At 40.3% G+C, this 17,085-nt stretch overlaps 1 protein-coding gene and 1 long non-coding RNA gene across 4 annotated transcripts in view; one reads left to right on the top strand and one right to left on the bottom strand.

Annotated features, from left to right (window-relative positions):
• Nucleotides 1-7,896: 7,896 nt before the first annotated feature.
• Nucleotides 7,897-8,418, bottom strand: LOC134215953 (uncharacterized). Its single transcript, XR_009980386.1, has 2 exons — nucleotides 8,320-8,418; nucleotides 7,897-8,263 (listed from the first exon to the last, which is right to left on the bottom strand). It is a non-coding gene; the product is annotated as an uncharacterized LOC134215953 (long non-coding RNA).
• A 4,830-nt stretch (nucleotides 8,419-13,248) lies between these two features.
• Nucleotides 13,249-17,085, top strand: part of LOC134211769 (inactivation-no-after-potential D protein) — a 291,678-nt gene continuing 287,841 nt past the window's right edge. For 2 of the 3 annotated variants that reach the window (XM_062688989.1, XM_062688990.1), the window contains exons 1-2: nucleotides 13,249-13,381; nucleotides 13,448-14,109. In XM_062688989.1, coding sequence (XP_062544973.1) covers nucleotides 13,313-13,381; nucleotides 13,448-14,109 — 731 coding nt within the window. In that variant the 5' untranslated portion in view covers nucleotides 13,249-13,312. The remainder of the gene's footprint in view (nucleotides 13,382-13,447; nucleotides 14,110-17,085) is intronic. The other variant, XM_062688991.1, reaches the window with a different exon arrangement.

Raw genomic sequence — 17,085 nt, forward strand, 5'->3', positions numbered from 1 at the left:
TCGTACCTGCCGGATCGGAAGCGAACACCATCTTTGCAGGGTTGTTGTCCGGCATTCTTGCAACATGTCCTGCCCATCGTACCCTTCCGGCTTTAGCTACCTTCTGGATACTGGGTTCGCCGTAGAGTTGGGCGAGCTCATGGTTCATTCTTCGCCGCCACACACCGTCTTCTTGCACACCGCCAAAGATGGTCCTAAGCACCCGTCTCTCGAATGCTTGCAAGTCCTCCTCGAGCATTGTCCATGTTTCATGTCCGTAGAGGACAACCGGTCTTATAATTGTACATGACACATTTGGTGCGGTGGCGAATCTTTTTCGACCGCAGTTTCTTCTGGAGCCCGTAGTAGGCCCGACTTCCACAGATGATGCGCCTACGTATTTCACGACTAACGTTGTTATCAGCCGTTAGCAAGGATCCGAGGTAGACGAATTCCTCAACCACCTCGAAGGTATCCCCGTCTATCGTAACACTGCTTCCTTGGCGGGCCCTGTGGCGCTCGGTTCCGCCCACAAGCATGTACTTTGTCTTTGACGCATTCACCACCAGTCCAACTTTTGTTGCTTCACGTTTCAGGCGGGTGTACAGTTCTGCCACCTTTGCAAATGTTCGGCCGACAATGTCCATGTCATCCGCGAAGCAAAAAAATTGACTGGATCTGTTGAAAATCGTACCCCGGCTGTTACACCCGGCTCTCCGCATGTTGTCCTTCTAGCGCAATGTTGAACAACAGGCACGAAAGTCCATCACCTTGTCTTAATCCCCGGCGCGATTCGAACGAACTGGAGTGTTCGCCCGAATTCTCGTCCATAATTTTCCATAGCTCTACGCGGTCTATACTGTCGTATGCCGCCTTTAAATCAACGAACAGATGGTGCTTTGGGACCTGGTATTCACGGCATTTTTGAAAGGTTTGCCGTACAGTAAAGATCTGGTCCGTTGTCGAGCGGCCGTCAACGAAGCCGGCTTGATAACTTCCCACGAACTCATTCACTAATGGTGACAGACGACGGAAGATGATCTGGGATATCACTTTATAGGCGGCATTAAGGATGGTGATCGCTCGAAAGTTCTCACACTCCAGCTTGTCGCCTTTCTTGTAGATGGGGCATATAACCACTTCCTTCCACACCTCCGGTAGCTGTTCGGCTTCCCAGATTCTGACTATCAGTTTGTGCAGGCAAGTGGCCAGCTTTTCCGGGCCCATCTTGATGAGCTCAGCTCCGATACCATCCTTACCAGCTGCGTTATTGGTCTTTAGCTGTTGAATGGCATCCTTAACTTCCCTCAAGGTGGGGGCTGGTTGGCTTCCATCGTCCGCTGAACTGACGTAGTCATCTCCTCCGCTGCCTCGACTTTCACTGCCTGTACTCTCAGCGCCATTTAGATGTTCCTCGTAGTGCTGCTTCCACCTTTCGATCACCATACGTTCGTCCGTCAAGATGCTCCCATCCTTATCCCGGAACATTTCGGCTCGCGGCACGAAGCCTTTGCGGGATGCGTTGAGCTTCTGATAGAACTTGCGTGTATCTTGAGAACGGCACAGCTGTTCCATCTCCTCGCACTCCGCTTCTTCCAGGCGGCGTTTCTTCTCCTGAAAAAGGCGGGTCTGCTGTCTCCGCTTCCGTCTATAACGTTTCACGTTCTGCCGGGTACCTTGCTGCAGCGCGACCGCCCGCGCTGCGTCCTTCTCCTCCAGAATCTGTCTGCACTCTTCGTCGAACCAATCGTTCCGTCGACTTCGACCCATATACCCGACGTTGTTCTCCGCTGCGTCGTTAATGGCTGCTTTGACTGTATTCCAGCAGTCCTCAAGAGGGGCCCCATCGAGCTCACCCTCTTCCGGCAACGCTGCCTCGAGACGCTGCTCGCGTAGTGGCGACATCAGGTTGCTTCAGTCGCTCTAAGTCGTACCGCGGCGGTCGTCGGTACCGAACATTGTTGATGACGGATAGTTTTGGGCGTAGTTTAACCATCACCAGGTAGTGGTCAGAGTCGATGTTAGCGCCACGATATGTCCAGACGTCGATAATGTCAGAGAAGTGCCGTCCATCAATCAGAACGTGGTCGATTTGTGATTCTGTCTGCAGTGGTGATCTCCAGGTGTACCGATACGGAAGGCTGTGTTGGAAGTAAGCATAAGCGGTATTTCGAAAAATTTCGTTTCAGGTGGCTCGAAACGAAATTCCGCGGAATTTCGCGGAATTTGAGCATGTCGAAATCTGATTTCTTCATTTCGTTTCGTTTCGTAAAATTACAAAATTTTCGTTAGAAAAAACCAGCTTCTAACGAAATTTAACGGAATTTCGCGGAATTTCGAAACAAATTTAAACTTAAACCATTCTTTATATTATCAAAAATTTTGGCTGCGCCGCTGAACTAAACCATAAAACTATTTTCAAAACTATAGTTATACATTTTTTTCTATTAGCGCTCACTTCTTCTTCTTCAATGGTTCTACATCCCAACTGGAACTTGATCTGCTTATCAACTTCTTCTAGTATTCTATTAGTACTTCCTCAGTTATTAATTGAAAACTTTTCTATGTCCACCATTGCATGAGTAGGTATCTTTTTTTTTTCTTCCTAAGCAATGGAGGGGGAATCTGCTGAACAGACATCCTGGGTTGGACGTCCAGGGAGTGCGGGGTTAGCGACCATCAGCAAACGAGAAAGGCAGGACTACATCTCCGACCCGCTAAACCGTTTCCGTTGCCGCCAAGCCCATCGTCCCTTCGGTACAACCAGAAAGTAATGCTTCAAAGGGGGGCCAGTGCACAACGCACCCTCGAGGTTGGATGCATGTACTTGCAGCACCAAACTTCGTGACTCGCTTTTTTAGAATAAGACCATGTTATCGTGCAAGCGCATTGCAGGTGGCCTATGTCCTCGGAAAGTGGGAAGTTTCGACTTCACGCCTACTTCCCTCTGCACGGCTGGTATCAAGAAAGATGATGCCGCGTGCACCTCAAATTGACCTCTCTGCGATATGGCCAATTCGTCAACACACAGAGGGACTTGCCGACGTGGTGCCTACGCCTGCCCCAGCCTTGACGAGGACCCCTTTCCGTCCTCGGGCTCGGAACCCGCCCGGTTGACCGACGCCGCGAAAGTGACAATACCATGTTGTTCTTCGTGCGGCCACTTGTTCGATAAAAGGATCGAGTTCGACCACAGGGCCTGTATGACCCATGAAGCCGACTCCGAGCACTTGGACCACCTCTTATTTGCGCCTGAACTAGCCATTCCTCGAGTCCACGCGCCACTTCCTGTGTAGCTCCGAGACGATTTGGACAATAGCCGATAAAACGGCGTTCCAGCCAACTTCATCTTTACACATCCTCCGGACTAGGTTGTCCATCTACGCTGCCATTTGACCATCGAGGCCAACCAGACAGTCCTACGGATGCCTCTCGCGCCGCGCATTTATAAACACCCTATGTCTTCATCGATAACGATGTCAATAGGCATCATACCGGTGATGACGCAAAGTGCATATAGCAACACGGTGCGGTACGCGCTCGCAAATCTTAGGCACATGAGCCTATACGTACTTTCTAACTTCGTTCTGTAGCAGTTAATACGCAGGGCCGTGCTCCAAGCTGGCCCCCCATACCTCAGTATGGACAGAGCGACACTAGCCAGAAGCTTGCGCTTGCTGGCATAAACCGCAGAGCTGTTGGACATCATCCGGGACAATGCCACTATAGCTGTGGAGGCACGCTTGCAGGCGTAATTGACGTGGCTACCAAAGGTGAGCTTATCGTCGATCATTATCCCCAAGAGTTTGATGGAGCGTTCAGAGCTGACCGCGCAGTTGCCTGCCCTTATCACCGCTCGTTGCTCTGACTTTCGGTTGTTAACAACAACCACCTCAGTCTTGTGATGAGCCAGTTCTAACTGGAACTCATCCACTCCTGTTGGTCTATATGCCTCGCATATTGGTCTATATGCCGATGGATCCCCCGGTTGTTTTTTTCCGCTTTTGGCAATAGGACCAAGCTTTGCCTTTTCCATGCTGCAGGGAAGACTCCCTCGTCCAGGAGTCTCTGCATGACAAGTCTGAACATCTCGGGAGCCTCAGCAATGGCCGCTTTGATGGCCAGATTCGGAATACCATCCGGTCCTGGCGCCTTTCCTACACTAAGGGACTGTGCAATCCCCGCAAGTTCCGCCACAGTTACTCGTCCCTCGTCCGCCACTCTGAGCCCTGGCAGCTCCACAAAGTTAGGCCAGGGACTTGGGTCATGACGTGGGAAAAGCCCCGCGATGATCCTATCAGCATCTCTGGAGATGCCATCGTCCCACGTGTCTTGGCTATTACGACCCTATAGGCGTCACCCCATGGGTTCGCGTTGGCACTTTGACACAGGCCCTCAAAGGAGGTTTTTTGCTTGATCTTATCTCAGTCTTCAGAGCGGCTCTAGCAGCCACGAACATCACCCGTCGTTCAACACGCTCCTCTTCTGTGCGTGCTCACTGCATCCGCCTCCGTTCCCGTAGGTAGGCGCGGCGCAGGTTCGCAATTGCTTGAGCCCACCAGTAAGCCGGTGGCCTCCCATTCCTAGGGTGGACTTTCCTAGGCATGGTGTCATCGCATGCTCGCGAGAGTACTGTTACCAGCTGCTCGCCGCTCAGACCGAGAGCATTGTGCTCGCGGCGAGGCGCTTTTTGAACACCTCGTTGTCGAAGTACGATGTTTTCCACATACGAGGGCTAGGCCTCGCCCCTTCTTCCGTCCGCTGAATGCTGGTCGTATAGTAGATACTGTAGCGAACCGCCAGGTGGTCGCTGTGAGTGTAGCCACCATCTACCCTCCAGTTCGAACTACTCGTTTGACCAGGGCTCCAGAACGTAACGAATGTATCTTGTGTGGCAAGACATCTTTGACCAGACCGAGAATCGAGCTCGCCATCTTCGGATTGGCAATCCTACGCCTTTGCTCGCATAGCTATTTGAGATGCTTACTACATAGCCCCGTTCTGAGTCGACAAATACGTATTTAGTTTTCTTCTATAAAGCATCCTCAGCATTTTGTTAGAAATATCTAACAGAAAACGAAAAGTATCTTTAACTATTCTATCCTATTTGTGTAAATGTAACCAGATATGAATAAGTTCACTTTAACTTTGTCAAAGATGGAAAGTCGTGTCGTGGATTCCAAGGGCCCTTTTGAAGTCCGAAGCAAGTGAATAACTTTTTTTTTATCCAGGGTAGATTACACCCAGTTCTTTTTATACACGGTTGGTTTTAACTCGATTACGACCTTTAGCGTCAATGAAACTATGAGTTAACCCTATGAAAAAAATCACAAAAAAAATAATTCAGGTGAAATTAGGTTTTTAACAAAATTTGAAACGAAAAATCAAACAATTTCTATATTTTTATATACTTACTACTATAAAACTGAACTGATTGATCATATTCGGGAACACACGCTCCACGCTTTCAAAGCGGCACAAATGCTGGGGTATTGCCTTATTGGCAATGGTATATAAACGAGAATGAGGCGATTTATCACAGACTACTACTTCTTTTATTATAACTCTATTTCTCTCAAAACAGTTATTTGACTTTGAAAAGTGAAATCGAAATTCCGTACATAATATAAAACTAATTTAATAAAAATTTCGCGGAAAAAAAAATAAAATTTCGTTTCGTTTCGAAAAATTTCGAATTAAATGGACCCTGATTTCGTATCGTTTCGAAGACTCGAAAGTAAATCTATATTTCGTTTCGTTTTGTTTCGAATCAACATAGACATTTTAAATTTCGTTTCGTTTCGTTTCGTTAGGAAAAAGTGTGTTATCGCATACCCCTAGTTGGAAGTACACCCAGGTTTTTTTTACACGGTTTGGTTTTAGTCGTTTAAGGCCTTCTGCATAAATGAAACAATGAGTTAACCCCACCAAAAAATTCACAAAAAATCAAAGAAAATTCGGGGGGGTATTTAAAAAGCTGTGAAAGTTCGGGTTAACCGAGAAATTAATGAATTCCAACCGCGTAAAAAAAAACCTGGGTGTAGGTGCTGCGAATGGCCATATTCTTGGAGGCGGCGAAATCAATTAGTCGTAGGCCGTTTTCGTTCGTCAACCGGTGAGCGCTCTAAATACAATCAACTGTAATTTTTGAATAAAGATAAAACAGTTTCAATCCAATAAAATGACGAAGGCCCGGAGACCCGGTGTAAAGTGTTATATACCAATCGACTCTGTTCGACGAATTGAGGTGATGTCTGTGTGTGTATGTGTGTATGTATGTATGCAAAAAGTTCCGCCAATTACTTACCGTTAACCGATCTGCTCGCAACAAGTTGCACTCCGACGTCCCATTGTTTCGTACTGAAAATTGGACTGATCGGACTAATGGATCAGAAGTTATGGCAAAAATACATTTTTAAAAGTCTCGTAAATTTTTAAGTCACTTACCCTAAACCGATTTGTTCACAAGTTGCATTCGATGTAGAACCCTGTCTCATCGTTTCGTATTTAAAATTTGCCTGATCGGACTATGTGCTAAGAAGTTATGGTCAAAAACTCATTATTGCAACGAGCATTTAGTCTTAACCGATTTATTGAAGTTGCTTTTGAAAATGCTGTTTTATTGTTTGGATTGAAAATGATCTTCACGATTCAATTTTACAACATTTATTTGTATAGAACGAATACTGAAAACAATGATTTTTATCGTCTGTTGCTTATTAGGGTTAAGTGCCTAATAGTGGACCCCCAACCAATAGTGGACCCTCCAGCCATTTTTGCATTATTACAGCACAAGTAAACATTTTGCTATGAAATTCCATCGGGAGAACCTACCTTACAGTCCTATGATTTGATTACATGCATTGTAAATACTAAGAAAAGTAAAATTAGATGCCTTTTTTAAATTCTTTAAAAAATAAACACGAGAGTGTCCATTATAGGAATATTTTGGGGGGTCCATAATAGGGAAGAAGAACGTCCGGAAACGAAACATGAAAATCAAATGAAGTGTCGACTATAGCGGAGTAATTTCTTATTATGGCCCCCAGGGGGTCTACTATGGGGCGAATTCAGTCAGACTTTAAAATGTTAATTTCAACGAATACCGTAGTGTATTTAAGTGTTTTATGTATGGATCGTGAAGAGGAGATGCAGTACTTGTTATTAGATATCAAGCAGAATTAATATGTTGAAAATTTCTACTCTTTAAGACAGGAAGAACATAATTCCACTACTAGGGGGTCCACTATTGGGCATTTTACCCTATAAATTAGAATTTGGAAGTTGGAGAAGAATTATTTCAAATACGTCAAATGTCTATATAGCAATCAAAAACTGGCACCGAATATACATTTTCCAGCGCTGAGCCATTAATTGCTTCATATTTTTGCTTTTATCGAAGCAGTTTACTGCCGTTATACGCATACTGTTTGCTGGGATTCCCTATATACATGGGACAGTTATGCGTATAACGGCAGTTTATAATGAGCGAGAAAGGTATCATCAACGTTAGATGGATTAATCTGGGTTTTTATAAGCAAAATTGACATTTTGTGAAAAAATGTAAATCAGCATGTAAACAAAATAATCAAGAAGATCGGGAAGAAACACACGGTCAATGATTTGTCGATATCCAGAAGCAGTAGAGCCTGTGGCAGCCAGAAAACGGAATATAAACGGTCGGAGTTGTTGAAAATCCAATAATTTGGAATTGTTATGAATATCGCAAACTTCTGAGTTAGAATTGTTTCGTTGATAAGTGGATTTAATTTCTAGAAGGCCAGATAATATATTCAACGAAAACAAAAATACAGATTTTTAATACATCGACAATACAAAGTGTCCGCTTTATAAACTGAACAGTCCTTATGTATATATCTCGGGAATTATTTCTCAATCTTATGAACCTGGAATAAATTACATCAACGTCATTTATTCAATATTTTAGTAATTATCACAAAATATATTGAAACTATGTACGGTAAAAAACAAAATCATCCAAATATCACTAAAAATTGAACCTACGTTTGCCATCAAAACGGTATCCATAAGCAGCGGCATTACGAACATCAACTAATGCTGGGTTTCTGTTTTTATAAAAACTGCCATGAGCGAACGGTGCTCTTACGTTCCCGTTGCGATTTCCATACATTTCTCGAGGATAAAATGCAGCGAACGTACCATTAGCAGGAATCACATTTTTCAATTCAGTGTCTTCTGGATCGTATTCCACACTAGTTTGTATCAATAAGATACTCAATGCTACTAGTAGATAATATTTGTACTAAAACGACAATATATTTTACATGTGAAAATAAGTATGCTTACAAATTAGTTTACCATGCTAATTTTTTTTTTTCGATGATAGCCTTCAATGAAATATACAGACACAAACTGAAGCCTGCGCAAAACATTATTTTTGTTTGTTGTGATGCTTTCATTCGACTGTACACGGAGAAACATCTCAGGGAGAAACGAAAAACTCAGAAGGAGTATTTTCTTACTCACACTGAATCAAAACCTCTGCTAAAACGCTGATCAGTAACGATATATTTATCATATCCTTTTTGGGTGAATTTTCACTTACGCAGCATTTGACAAATTATTTTTATTGATTATTTGCTTCTAGGATAATTTGTGTATTAGCGATTTCTCAGATTTCTATAGCAAATTCAGAATTTTCCTTTTTTTTGACATTCACACGATAGGATGTGTCATTAAAAATCGTACCGATGTTCCGTCACAATCGTAACGGTTGCTGATTGGTTGAAAATGATAATCGATTACTTCAATTGGCAGCGGCGTGTTTTTCGTAGGGCAGCATGTTGTTAGATTGGCTGTGTTGCGGGTTTGTAAAGTTGATATTATGCAAAACACGTGAATTTTTGAGTTCAAGATTTTTGGCTCAAAATTAATTTATTTTGAGCTGCAAACGCCAAATAAATTCATCTCAAGGGTTGTAAAGGCTTAACACTGTTGATTTTATGCATTATCATTCACCTTTCTGTCATTTTTTGATCTCAAAATCATATTTTCATTAGCGAAAAATTCTCTCCGTTAGTCTTTCGCTTATCTTACATAAATAATGGATGGAACGGAAAGAAAAACATCAAGTTTTGATACATGACATTTGGAAGATTTTGCATAAAATTAATTTGGATGCACACCAACAATAGCTGGTTGAGGTTTGTGCTTCAGAAATTGTCCCTTCTTTTTCTAGCTCCAGAAAACAAAAAAAATCTAATTAAAAAATTAAGCTTCGTGCGGAAGCTAAAGCTTATATCGGGCAATTAGCTCCTACGTAGATAGTGTTTATTATCGGCGAATGATTTTTCTTGACGAAAACATGCAGTTGAGGTTTATTCGAGCATAATTGAATTTCGCTCATCAAGTACACGGAAGAAAAAAGTACCCAAAGTTGAGGTTTTGCCTTTCTCGTCCAACAAAGTAAAGAAAGGTACAGAAAGGCTATCATTTCACTTCGAAAACGAACTTTTGGTAAGAGTTCCAAAGACCCATAGTGTTATATACCAATCGATTCAGCTCGACGAGCTGAACAAATGTCTGTCTGTCCGTGTTTTTTTTTCTTCCTATGCAATGGAGGGGGAATCTGCTCAACAGACACCCTGCGTTGTCCAGGAAGTGCGGGGTTAGGGACCACCTCCAACAGCAAACGAGGGAGGCAGGACTACATCCCCGACCCGCTAAACCGTTTTCATTGCCGCCAAGCCCGTAGTCCCTTCGGTAATGCCCAGAAAGTAATGCTTCAAAGGTGGGTCAGTGCACAACGCACCCTCGAGGTTAGCTGCGTGTCCTTGCAGCATCGAACATCGTGACTTGCTTTTTTAGAAGAACACCATGGTATCGTGCCAGCGCATTGCCGGCTTTCCAGGTGGCCTTACCACGCCCTATGTCCTCGGAAGGTGGGAAGAGTCGACTTCGCGCCTGCTTCCCTCTGCACGACTGGTATCAAGAATGATGAGGCCGCGTGCACCCCAAATTGACCTCTCTGCGTCCAGCTGTTCCGTCGCCACTTCGAAGGCCGAAAGCCCATGGCGTTTGCGGTTCATCGCCTCCACAAGCCATGGGTCGTCAATAACCTGGCCATGGCCCCCTGGCCATGCTCTAACTTGCAGTGGCCATGGGGAGGGGTCGTCATGCCCTTGGACAAAGTCGCTGCTGCCCCAACTGTCTGTCCGTGTGTGTGTATGTGTGTGCACAAAATGCTATCAAAACATTAGCTAATTTTTCACATAGTAACTCTTAACCGATTTCTTGCAACAAGTTGCATCCAACAGAGACTAAAACGCTGTTGATCACTATTGAATTTCATACTAATTGCGAATCGCAAAATAAAAAAGATAATACACTGGATTTTGTTTTTACACGATTTACACTTTTTTAATTTTTCACCCATCCTAATTGCTTAACGCATATTACCATGTTATTTTTCTTTGAATTATTTAGGATTTTTTGAAACATGTTGCATAGATTTTGGTGGCAGAATGAAGTCACACGAACAAAAATACGATCGGAAAAAATCGTGTAAAAACAAAATCCTGTGTATTAAAATTGTGATTAGACATTAGGGTGGCTCAAATTAGTATGGGAAAAACTTTTTCCATTTTTTTTATATGCCGCTCTCTTATTCGGTTCTATTTGATGCCCTGATGCTCTGGACAAAATTTCAGCCAAATCGGTCAACGTTTGGGCGGTGCTAAACTCGTTGGAAGTTTATATGGAAAAATGTATGCAGAAACATCCAAAAACAGTGAATTTCAATTAGACGGCACAATTTACGATCAAGAACCATGATACTAATTCAGTTCTTGTAGAATTAAATACAGAATGTTATGCTGAAAACCGCGAGAAGATTGGAGTTTGCCCAGCTAAGTTATTAGCATTTCTCTGAAGTGGGGTTTGAGCAAATTTCATTTCTTTTACCTTTGAAAAGAAATAAATTCACCCCTACAACACTCCAGTAAAAAGCTAATATCTTTGGCTAAAAAACTCTAATCTTTTCGCGATTTTCAGCAGAGTATTCTGTATTTAATTCTACAAGAACTGAATGAGTATCATGGTTCTTGATAGTAAATTGTGCCGTCCAACTGCAAATCACTGTTTTTGAATGTTTCTGCATACATTTTTCCATATAAACTTCCAACGAGTTTAGCACCGCCCAAACGTTGACCGATTTGGCTGAAATTTTGACCAGAGAATCAGGGCATCAAATAGAACCGAATAAAAGGGCGGCCCATCGAAAAATTTGAAAAAGTGTTTTTTGAGCCACCCTATTAGACATAGTCACATAGAACAATAATATGTTATAAAAATGCCTTGCATCTATGAATATTTTTAAAGTTTATCTGTGGCTTGCTCCCAACAAAAGTTTTATCGTACTATGAAGACGCTCGTGTTGCACGCATTTAGGCGTAAGTATGCTCATCATGCAGTTTGATAGTACTATGAAATTGTCCGAAAGTCAAAATTCGAACATAGGAAAATCGAGAAACTTTTGTCAGCGCCATCTGTCTTCTACTAGTGTAAATATTCTATCACAATATTAGACGGTGTAACTGTTTTGCCTTTCTTGTACATCATCACGGTGTAAGCGTATAGGCTACATTTATTACCTTTCTGCGCGAGAAAGGCACCATCACCGCTAGGTGGATTAATCTGGTTTTTTTTAACCTACTTTTGAGTTATTTTTTCTCTTCTCTTTCATCCACTCTTTCTTCTGTTGCCAAAATCAAAAGAGCGAAGCAATCCAATGATGCCAGTTCAATGCGGGAATCCAACTTTGAGTTTATTGCCTGAACTCAAAATTGAGTAAATTAAACCTCCAGTTGGGTAAACAAATTTTCCGTTGGGTACTTTTTAAATATGGGAGTAAAGGCAAACTACTTCGACCCCATTTACTCAATTTTGGCTTCCCGTACGAATATTCGAGGTTGGGTGAACTGAACTGAACTGCTCAGACATGTCTTATTAGAATGTATCTTCCGATCCAGCTTGACAAAACATTTCAATGAAATCTCGCTTAACTTTTCAAAAGGTCCTAAGTAACATTTTTTTCATGAATTAATTTGAATAGCGCAATCAAAAGAACAACATGAAAGCTTTTGATTGCAGTGCTCAAATTAATTCATGAAAAAATGTTACTTAGGTCCTGAAAAGTTAAGCGAGAAATACTTCAGGAATTTTCCTATACGAATTGAAGCGTCCGAAATTTGAGTGTGTCTGAAATTTGATTATCCACGGTAATCTATTACCAAAATAGTTCACTACGGCTTATTTGAAGAGACAACAAAGTAGCGCTGCGGTGTCACAAAAGGCAAGCAATATAGTGAAAAGACATTCCAAGGGGTACGTATGATGCAGTATACAATATAACATGTCGAAATAATATGCTGGAAATCATTCCATGACGTCATTTTGATATCTGATTAATTAAAATTTTGAAAATGTAATTCATATTTTCAAAAATTGTAAAATAAGTGTAATCGTTATCAGGCATTAGCCACCTTTTCTGACGCAAGATGGAGTGAGTCTGCTGCCTAATATATGAGGATTCATAAAGTGGACTATTTTGATAATGTGTTGTATTTAACACTATATTTGTACACGCATGGCCCATTGATAGTAATGTTGTAAGAGAAGGGCACAACAGGACTCCAATTAAAAACTGAAACTGTTAGACTCAAAGTAATAAATAATAGGTCAAGGTAGATGTACCATTCGTGGCTATAATACCAATTGTTGCACCAATGCATTATGTACACAACTGCACATTAAATCGCTTCAGAACATGTTCAGAACAAAAAGCCACATTCATTTGATACTGTATCATCTTTAATCTCCTCCATAATAAACAAAATATAATTGTGAAAAATTATTTTGCTTATTTTTTGACGTTCTTTGTGCCAATTGTTACACTAATAATCCTATAAAAGCCAATCGCATAAGAAATCAATGGAATTTGCCATAATAGGAACCAAAATTAAGAATAGTGCCATGGAAAATTGTATAGTGTGATGGAGAACCTTTCTTTTGACATATTAATATCACCCATATGTTTTCTAGTTATTTATCTAAAAGTAGTTTTTCTTAAGTATGGCGACGATTGGTACAGTTACCCTACTCAGAAAACTAAATGCATATGCCATTTCATATCAATACACTTTTTATCATGTGAAGACGATCGTGGTCTGCATAGCTTGTGAGGTACTTTACATGTCTTTTTGGGTTTTTATTTTTTTCTGTGCACAATAGGCTTTGTGCATGAGACGTCACTCATTCCTCTATATGTTCATGTTAAATTATTATTGATTGAATGACAAAACCAAAACTATTGTTGATAAACCTAAAATACTACCAAAAGTCTTTAATAAATCACGTCATGGTAAATATAATTAAATATGAATATATAATCAAGACCGAAACTTTTTAAATATTATAAATATTTCAGATACGTTTTACACACTACACATCTGATGATTTGCTTATTCATCGAGAATTGAGCCAATTCCATGGATATGTTCTACGAAACAGAATAGTCAAGTACATCACATCTAATGATTATAAACATATCTCAGTGCTAAACAATGATGTGTTCAAACCGCATTTGTTGAAATATTTGTATACAAAGTTCCGCCTAAATTTATGCAATGAACGATACATGTCTATCAGCAATAACGTGTGTGAAAAACCAGAGTCAAATGGATTACACATTTCAAGTTCAATGCGAAGAGAATACTATAATGACATTCACATATGTTTGAAGGACTTGAAAAAATCGGAACACGATATTATATTGAATACAAACAAAGATGACGCAGCGCAGTATGCATTCTGTGATGATGAGATGGATTCATCTTTATTTCCTAAGGTTACTGATACCATGAAAACGAGCACAAATCCCAACGATATGTTGAGTTCTAATGAATCTACGGTATTTTTGGATGCTACTGAAGGAGATTATGAGACCAATCATATTCATGATAGCGATGATGATACGATTAAATCCGCTACTAAAACTAGCACAAGTAAAATTTCGTTGGACAGTATTTCTTTACCACAACCTGAGACACTGGCGGACAATACAAAGGATTGTGTAACGAAAAATGAGAGGTATGGACAGAATGAAAGTTGGCAAAAAAAATGAATGTGGAGGGAATTTGATAGGTTTGTTCATATTTAGTTTTTAAGTCGAAAATTTGCGGGTACCGTTATCTTTGTTTAAAAGATTTTTTTATGTCTATTTAACCCTTGGCTGGCTCATCTCTAAAATAAAATAATAGTAACCAGTTTTTGCTAATTTTTCGGTATCAACAGACAACAATCACCCAAATGATACAAATTATTTAAAACTATGTTTTACAATATTCTTAAATCTAGGCCAAGTTTCTACGAAGTATGTTTCGGAATAAATAAAAATCGAATCCACGGCGCATGCTAGTGAATGGCTCCGTTGGCTTTTATCGGCGGCCCCGTGAGCCGGCGTGGATGGAAAAATCAATGAATCGCCTGCTTTGAGCGTGCTTACAGCGGCACACAAGGAGTTAACTTTCTGAAATCAGTATGGCGAAAGGCATCTAAGGGGTCGTTCAAAAATTACGTCCAAGGTTTGAGGAGGTGGGGTCCGAATTTTGTGACAGTTTGTGACAGGGGGAGGGAGGGGGGATCGTCTTTTGTGACGTCCACCCTAAAAAAATTGAAAGTATTTTATGGACAATTTTCATTTTAAAAACATACATTCAAACTGTTAGTAAGGGACATAACTCACTATGCTATTGTAAAAGTAGTGTAGGAAAAAGAAAAACTTAAATAATCACCAAAATAAAAAATGACACATGTACGTACAGGGGGAGGGGGGGGGTTCATTAATTTGTGACAGTTTGTGACATGAGGGGGGGAGGGGGGTTGAAAATTCCGAAAAACGATGGACGTAATTTTTGAACGATCCCTAAGGCTCGATTTCTCAAAAATAAGCACTTTCATCAAAACAATATTTGGTAGGTATGGTAGCGGACACCTTCCTGCATAATCGGTACCAAATAGTTTTTCATGAAAAGTTTCTTATTTTGAGAAAACCCGCGTTAGATGACTTTCGCCATACAAATTTCTGGCGGTTAACTCTTGCTGGCTGTTTTGCGCATATACTATAGCGCCTGGATGTGACGGCGGCGAGTAGAAAATCAGCCACTGCCAATAATTCATTCTAACACAATTTTTTTATTCACACGGTACGAATTAGCCGTATAAAAATTGACTTAAGTTAAAATTGCAACAGCACATTCAATACTCAACTGCTGACGACACTGATTAGTGCCTGATACAAGATGTTATTTAAATTTAAGCTATAAATATTTTAATCTTATTATTCCCTGATTTTTTTTTTTTTTTTTTTAACTTATTTTATTTACTAATTATCTAATACATGCATTCATCTCTTAGACTAGGTGTTCCGTGTTTTCTTAACACTATCATCCTTATTTGCTATGTTACTTTTTAGTTATTATTAATATATTTCAATTGCCTCTGGCAGTTAGAATTTTCCTCTGGTTGAATTGAACCATGTAGGAATTACAATGTTTTCAACTTAAACTAATCTTAACCTATTTTATACTAAGGGTACAAGGAGTTAATCGTTGCAATAGAAGATTGCAACGATTTTTGTCTAAAATTGTCTCTAAAATGTCTCAATATTAGAAATTCTATGAAGTTCATTGGTACTATACCACGGAGGCAACTTCAGAATCATTTTCAGAATTTTATTTTGAATTCTCTGAAGTGCCTTCTTTCTGGTATTGCAGCAACTAGCCCATATTGGCACAGCATACAACATGGCAGGTCTAAAAAATTTGTTTTGTAAATCAAAAGTTTGTTCTTAAGACAAAGTTTTGATTTTCTGTTTATAAGTGGATATAGACACTTAATATATTTGTTACATTTGGCTTGAAGGCCTTCAATGTGATTTTTAAAAGTTAATTTTTGATCTAGCAGAAGCCCTAAATATTTAGCTTCGCTAGACCAATTAATTGGAACCCCATTCATAGTGACAATATGTCTGCTAGAAGGTTTCAATCCTTTGGCTGAGAGACCTGTGTCATCTGCAAACAAAGATTTTTGACACCATGGTGGTAAATCAGGTAAGTCAGAAGTAAAAATGTTATACAAAATGGGCCCCAGTATGCTGCCTTGGGGGACACCAGCCCTTACAGGTAATCTATCAGATTTAGAATTCTGATAGTTTACCTGCAGTGAGCGATCTGATAAATAATTTTGGATCAGTTTAAAAATGTACAGAGGAAAATTAAAATTCATCAATTTTACAATCAAACCTTCATGCCAAACACTGTCAAATGCTTTCTCTATATCAAGAAGAGCAACTCCAGTCGAATATCCTTCAGATTTGTTGAGCCGAATTAAGTTCGTAACTCTTAATAACTGATGAGTGGTTGAATGCCCATGGCGAAAACCAAATTGCTCATCAGCAAAAATAGAATTGTCATTAATATGAACCATCATTCCATTTAAAATAATCTTTTCAAACAGTTTGCTTATTGAAGAAAGCAAACTGATTGGGCGATAACTAGAAGCCTCAGCTGGATTTTTGTCCGGCTTCAAAATTGGAACAACTTTGGCGTTTTTTCCATTTATCTGGGAAGTATGCCAATTGAAAACATTTGTTAAATAAATTAACCAAAAAGGATAAAGAGCTCTCAGGAAGTTTTTTGATAAGTATGTAGAAAATACCATCATCACCCGGGGCTTTCATATTTTTAAATTTTCTAGTAATAGATCTCACTTCATCCAAATTAGTTCCCAACGAAGGGTCAAAAACATTCTCTTGATTGAGAATGTCTTCGAAGCTCCGTGTAACCTGATCCTCAATTGGACTAGTGAGACCTAGACTAAAATTATGGGCACTCTCGAACTGCTGAGCAAGTTTTTGAGCTTTTTCGCCATTTGTTAATAAAATTTTATTTCCCTCTGGAATTGGCTTTTGAGGTTTTTTAAGAATTTTCGTTAATTTCCAAAAGGGTTTCGAACTGGGATCCAACTTCGAGAAATTATTCTCAAAGTTGGTATTTCTCAGAATAG

This window comes from Armigeres subalbatus, chromosome 2, assembly GCF_024139115.2.
Source record: "Armigeres subalbatus isolate Guangzhou_Male chromosome 2, GZ_Asu_2, whole genome shotgun sequence".
NCBI classification, from domain to species: Eukaryota; Metazoa; Arthropoda; class Insecta; order Diptera; family Culicidae; genus Armigeres; species Armigeres subalbatus.